The 6,527-nt window shown below is 56.6% G+C and overlaps 1 protein-coding gene across 1 annotated transcript; it reads right to left on the bottom strand.

Annotated features, from left to right (window-relative positions):
• Window positions 1-1,546: 1,546 nt before the first annotated feature.
• EPOP (elongin BC and polycomb repressive complex 2 associated protein) lies at window positions 1,547-3,823 on the bottom strand. The gene has a single exon (XM_062018795.1). The coding sequence runs from the start codon at window positions 3,821-3,823 to the stop codon at window positions 1,610-1,612; it is 2,214 nt and encodes a 737-aa protein (XP_061874779.1). The 3' UTR covers window positions 1,547-1,609.
• Window positions 3,824-6,527: the final 2,704 nt, after the last annotated feature.

The raw sequence follows: 6,527 nt of genomic DNA, 5'->3' as shown, positions 1-6,527 counted from the left end.
TTAAACTCCCCCACCTCCCAAAAAATAAATCAAACCAGGCCGTGCTAGATATGACTATTTTCTTTTGAATTCTCAGTTTCTCTTTGCCTTTCCCTTTCCACGTGGAGCAAAGGTCACTGTGACAATAATTTTTTAGAGGGGAGATGATTTTGGGTGGAGAGATTTTTTTTGGAGGGGGAGCTAATTTTTGGGGAGAAGCGATTTCTGGGGGAAGCCAATTTCTTTGGAGGTCTGTGGAGGAAAAACAGAACCTCTCGAGCGGGGTCTGTGTGATCTTTGGCTGTTGGCTGCAGATATTTTCTGTTGCGAAGAAGAGGGAGAAAAAGAAACACACACCCCGAAAAAAAACCCAAACCAACTACCTACATCAGCTTTGATTTGCCCGAGGTTTCCCAACTGAGGCGGCTGTGGAGAGCTCGGTGGGCTTTGCTTCCAGAACGGGGTGGAAATCACACCAGAAATAGGCCCAAGAGTCAGTTACAAAGCCCCTGGTTTGCAAGAAAAGTTAAGCCGGGTGCTGCGACATCCCGCACATTCCAGCTCGGAGAGATCGCATTGTCCCTCTGTACCCGCTCGCTCCTGGATCTCATTTCTTGTGCCTGTAAAGCTTTTACAGGCTCGGCTACCTTTCGGCCCGCGGAGCTGGGGTTATTAGCCAGCAAACAACTCACTTTTTGCCTTTTTTTTTTTTTTTCTTTTCTTTCTTTTTTTTTTTTAAATAAGCAGCAGTTTCAAATCACTTCCTCTCCAAGTCTCCTGTTTTCTTTTAGCAAACAGAATTTCCTGGTCTTTTTAAAGTTGGTAGAGTTTTTTTTTTCTGTCTCGTAAGCAGACAGAAAACATTACACTGCTATTAATATTGTTACTGGGAATAGCTGCTCCCCGTTTCGTCGGGATTGACTCGGACGGAAAAGGAGTGTTTCTGCTGCATGACATCATTATTTCTCTCTGCGTGTGATTATTATTACTTTAATCCAATGCATTTATGGAGGAAAAGGGAGAAATTGGATCTATTCTTTCCTCGTTTTTTTGGCATATGGGAGTGGAGAGGGAGAAGGGGCGGCGGGAGCGGGGGACGGAGCGAGCTCGGCTCAGCGGCAGGAGCCTCTTCCCTCCCTCGGAGCCCCTTCCCTCCCCTCCGAGCTGCGCGGTTCGTCCCAAATCCCCATGGCTGGGAATAACCCATGACGTTTCGCAGTGGGGCGGCGGCGGTGAGGGGGGAAGCGTCCATCCGCCGCCCCCCGAGTTTCATCGCCTGTTTTAGCTTCGTCCCTTAAAGCTCACCGCGAAACCAACATCGGACCCTGGCACAATATATCAACAAAAAAATAATTCCTCCCCACGTCCTCCCCGCAGCCGAAGCCGTGCACACACTCACTCACTCACACACTCACGCACACACACACCCGAAACGCTCCTGCACTCCCCGGACCCCGCACGGCTCCTCCAGACATCCATCTCCCGCTCGGGACCTCCCCAGCTCGGGCGGCCCCGGGGGTCGGTGTCTCCCCCCGGCCCGGCCCGGCCGCCTCCCTCGGGCCCCCTCCCCGCCCGCCTTGCAGCTCTCATCTGTTGCAGGTAAACCTTTCCTCCGGGCTGTCCGCTGTCCTTAGAGATCCTCCAAGCTATAGCCCCGGAATTTGAGGCTGGGGGGCACCGGGATGGCGTTGCCCCCCAGGTGCCAGCTCCACAGGGGGTGAGTTTTGGAGAGAGCCCAGGAGTTTTTGCCCCCCAGGGAGGAGGCAGGACACAGATCCCCATCTTCCCCCACGACCAGGGAGGGAATACAGGGGAAGCTGCCCATGAGGCTGAAGGAATTCCGAGGCGGGGTTGGCCCGGCGCTGCCGAGGCGTTTGCTATGAGCGTTTCCCTTTTTGGCATTCCTCCTCGGAGTCTTTTGTGGCCTCCCTTTAGAGGAGCTCTGTTGCCTTTCTGCCTCAGCGCCTCTGGCAAGGCGTCTGCGCTTGGCATTCCTTTCCGAGCCATTGCCTTTCAAAGCTTTGTTTGACAAGGTGCTGGGGCTCTCTGCTCTTTTGGAGCCGGGGGATTTGAGCTCTGCAGATTTACAGGGCTCCGTCCTCCCTCCGTGCCGCAAACTTTTCCCGTCCAGGTTGAACCCTTTGGCATAACACCACAGCTTGGATTGCCGGATCAGCCGGTCAAAGTGCTCCCGCCGGGGCTCTCCCGCCGCCCCGGGGGGCTCCGGGCCGAGGCCTCCCGCCAGCTCCTGCGCCGGGGGCTGCGGGGCTGAGCCCGGGGCCGGCTCTTGGGAAGGCACTCGCCCGGCTGCAGCTTCGCTCTGCCTCTCAGCCTGGTCACTGGGGCCTAACGAGGCTCTATTGTTCGAAGCATCTTTGTGCAAATCCTTCCCTTTGGCGCAGGGCTCCGCGTCCCCAAAGCCTACCTCCTTTTGTTGCGGATCCCCCCCAGGGGTGCTGCTCGGGGAGGGAGGGGGGGAGGAGGAGGAGGAGGAGGAGGAGGAGAAGAAGGAGGAGGAGGAAGGGGAGGCCTCCTGCTTTGCGTACAGCTCCGGCAGCGGCTGGGCCCCCGAGCCTAGGGCTGGAGCCGGGCTCAAACTTTCCAAAGTTGATGCTCGCAAAGTCCTGGCCCAGAGTTGCTGAGAGAGGAAGAGGAGGTTGGGGTCGGGGCGCAGGGCTTTGCCCACGCTCGGAGGGGGCTCGGTGGGGCGCTCCTCGGTGAGGGGCTCCCGGGGCGGTTGTGGCTGGAAGCGGGGCAGAGCCGCCTGCCTGTACCTGGTGCTCTGCACCGAGTCCCCGCTGCACAGCGAGCTGCTCTCCGACTCCGAGGAGCTGCCTTCCTCGCTGCTGCACGACGTGTCCCCTTCGTCCTCCTCCTCCTCTTCCTCCTCCTCCTCCGACGAGTCGCTGGAGGTGGCGGGGCTGGACCCGCCGAAGTCCAGGCTGGAGTCCGAGTCGCTGGAGTAGCCGGCCGAGGTGCCCTGCCGCTTGGAGCCGGGGAAGGCGGAGGAGCGGCCTTTCCGGGGGGCCACGGGTCCCTTCTCCGCCGGGAAGAGCCCCTTGGCGCAGCAGGGACCCCGCTTGCGCCGGCCCGGCTGGGCGAGCACGGCCGCCTGCGAGGCGGGGTGCGCGGCCGCGGGATGCAGCAGCGCCAGGTCGCGCGGGTAGCCGGCCAGGACGCCGGCGAAGAACCCCCCCCGGGCCGCCAGCCCGCAGCCCCTCCGGCCCCGGGGGGGCTTCTCGAAGGCGGGGAAGGGCCTGTGGTGGAAGGGCTGCGGCAGCAGCGCGGCCGGCGCCGAGCGCGGCCTGGGAAAGGCGGGGGGCAGCTTGGGGGGGCCGGGGGCAGCGGGCGCGCAGCAGCCGCCGGCTCTGCAGGGCGGGAGCAGCTGGGGCCGGGGGCAGGGGAAGAGCCCCCCCGGGGCCGGCAGCAGCAGCTGCTCCCTCCTCTTGCTCTTCCTTTTCCTCTTCCTCCTCCGGGGGCTGAGGCTTTTGCAGGAGGTGCAGAGAGCCTCCAGGTCCGCCTTGGAGATGAGCGAGCAGTTCACCGCACGGGTGGGCACCGAGTTGATGGCTTTGAGGGTCCGGAGCTCTTTCAGATCGCAGCGTCGGCTCTTGATCTTTAAGGTTTCCATCTTCTTGCTGATGGTGGTCCTGGGGATATCCTTAAACAGGTCGCTGAGGACCTGGGCCAAAGCAAACATCTGGGTGCCATTGATCTGTAAGTATCCCAAGTTTATCCCCTCGATTTCTTGATAGCCGGCATGAAAATCCCCCGGCCTGGCTTCCCCATTGTAATCCATGGTGGCTGGAACAATCCCGAAGGTCCCTTCGCAGGTCAGGAACATTTTGCAAGGAGCATTTACTTTGTCTTCTTCAAAGGGGGCATTGAAAATAAGGACATATTTGTTTCCACTCCCTGATCACACACATCTCTACCCCTCCGGAGAGGGGGAGAGGGGGAGGGGAGAGAAAGAAGAAGGAAAAAAAAAATAAAAAAGGGGAAAAAAAGAAGCCAAAGCAGACGATCTCCCTTTCAAACGCTTCAGTCAATGGTTCGCAACATCTTCCAAACACCCAGCTCCTCCGCCTGCACCGGGGCTTGACTCCTCGTCATCCCCCTCCCCAGCAAAAAAAAAAGAAAAATAAAGAAGTCAAACATCTTGTATCCTCCGGGCTCTCCCCGGCCAGCTCCCACCCGCGTCCGCGCACCCCACCTTCCGCCTTCCACTCCAAAAATAATCTCTTGGGGAGGGGGAGATCAACAAGCACAACCCCCCCTCCTTTGCTGTGCAAAGCCACTGAGATGCTTAAGCAAACAAAGCTACCGGTAAGGAGGTGCAGGGGGACCAGAAAAATGGTGGCGGGGGAGGGTAGGGGGGAGAGGCTGGGAGGCGGGGGAGCCCCGGGGCTCGGTGCGGCTCCCACCTTCCGCGGGCTCCGCACTCGCGGCCCCGCCGCTGCGTACGGTATATTCTAGGGAACACCCCACCGAGCCGTCCCCGCCACCCGCCAGCTGATTGGGCAACTGCGGGCCCGTGATGTCATAAACCCCCAACATTTCACACGCACACCCCCGCGCAAAACCTCACAAACCCCTGGGCGGGCCGCGTAGCACCGCGCAGCACCGCGGCTTCACCGCCCCGAGCCCCGGGTGCACACAATAGAAGCAGCCCTGGGTTGGTTGTTTTGTTGTGCGGGGCATTTTTTTCCTTAAAAGATAACAATATGTATACTACAAATTACGATGTATTTTCAAGGTGATGGTAGCGCGGGCACCTCCGCTTTGTTTCCGCGTTTTAGCTTTTTTTTCCCCCTCTCCACCCCCTCACCATACGTTTGGTTTTTTTCCTCAGCGAGGGCGCTGCACCTCCCCAAATCTGCCCGAATTCCTCTGGAATGGGGGTGTGTACGTATATATTTAATAAAGCGTGAAAGAAATTACTCTAAGCGAGTTGTTCAAAACGATTGACTCCGCCACAATTCATCCTCCAACTCGGAGTGGAATGCTTATTAATTGCCAATTACTGTATTTATTATCGGGAAAGAGCAGGGGCTGAAGCGCGGGATCAACAAAAACATCGGCAATATGTGCAAATAAAAGCAATGGAAAGAGATTTAGATTCTTTTTTTTTTTTTTTTTTTTGTACTCACACACGTTCTTTATTCGCATCTTTTTTTCTTCCAAAGTCTTTCTTTTAAAAAAAAAAAAAAGGAGAAAAAAAAGGGGGAGAAAAAAGGAGGAAATTCTTTCCCATGCTTCTGCGCTGTTTAAACTTTATTTCAAACTTTAAGTCCCAAGCTTTCTTCGGCGTTCGGTAGCTCGCTCCTGCCTTACCAACGAGGCGATGTTTTCCCAAAAGAAGGGCTGCAGATTTCTGCCTCCAAGGGGAGGAAGGGGGGAAAAAAATTATCAAGCCCCCAGCCCCAGCCCCCAGGTCCATTGTCCCGTCTCTTCTATTTCTTTATAAACCTGCAGCTACTCTAGCGAAGTGAGTGGAGACGCGGAGGCTGGACCGAGGGGTTTAAACTCTGCTCAGGAGGCGAATTTTGGGGAAACAGTTACCTCGGAAACCTTTCGGGGCGGGGGGAGAGCTGCGGCCCTGCAGCACACGCTGCCCCGTTCGAATCGAGCTCCGTCTGTCTCCCACATGAAAAGCTGCTTTAATTTTTTGTGTGTGTATGTGTGGTTCAAATGGCAAAACCTGAGTAATTTGATAATAATAATTTGTTAAACTATATGTACAATCAACCACAAATGATCCCGATTTAGAAACAGTCCCAGAGGAGGAGGAGGAGGAAGCGCATTCCTGAGTATGCGTGGAAAAAAAGAATTGAAATAACTCCAACATCGCTTTTAATTCGGGAGGGGAGATCACCTGGTTTGCTTTTACCTTCTCGGCAGCTGTCGGGAGGGAATCCATTCCCCTGGCCACCCTCGATTCTGCCAGGAGAGGAATGTCTTCCAGGGTTCCCACCTCCGCAACACCCTTGGGCGCACCTCCTCCCCACCCCCCCCCCCCCCCCCTTCACTCCCCTACTCCCACCCCAAAAGCCTGGCTCTGCCGTGGAAAGAAAATACCCCGTTTTCCAGATCTGGCTGATTTAAACCACCACATTTCACCCTCGTTTTCCACAGGCAAGAGTTTCCTGTGAGTAAAGGTCTGACGGCCAACACAAACACCGAATTCCTCTTTGTTTGGGCAGAGGGGAGGGGGAAGACTTTGCATTGCGCTGGACAGAAAGTGGCCGGTGAAGGGGACACTGCAACTCGCTGCGGTGGCTGCCGGCGTGGCCGACTGCGAGGGAACACAAAAAGTCCTGCTTGAAGCCAGCCCGGAGTATTCCTTCGCAAATATAAGGGAGATCCTGGGTATTTTTCTTTCCACATCAAGCCAGAGCCATTTTACCTATAGGCTGAGCTTTGCTCCGTGCCAGGCTGGAAAGCGGGGAGGAGGGGGAAAGGGTTGGCAGAGACCGTCCCTGTTCGATGTGGGGTGTGAGGGGAGTGGGCTCGTAACAAAAACCCCACAAGTTCGAGCAGCGCAAGAA

The sequence above is a fragment of the Colius striatus genome, chromosome Z (genome assembly GCF_028858725.1).
Source record: "Colius striatus isolate bColStr4 chromosome Z, bColStr4.1.hap1, whole genome shotgun sequence".
Lineage (NCBI taxonomy): Eukaryota > Metazoa > Chordata > Aves > Coliiformes > Coliidae > Colius > Colius striatus.
This window is presented reverse-complemented; position numbering and strand designations above follow the sequence as displayed.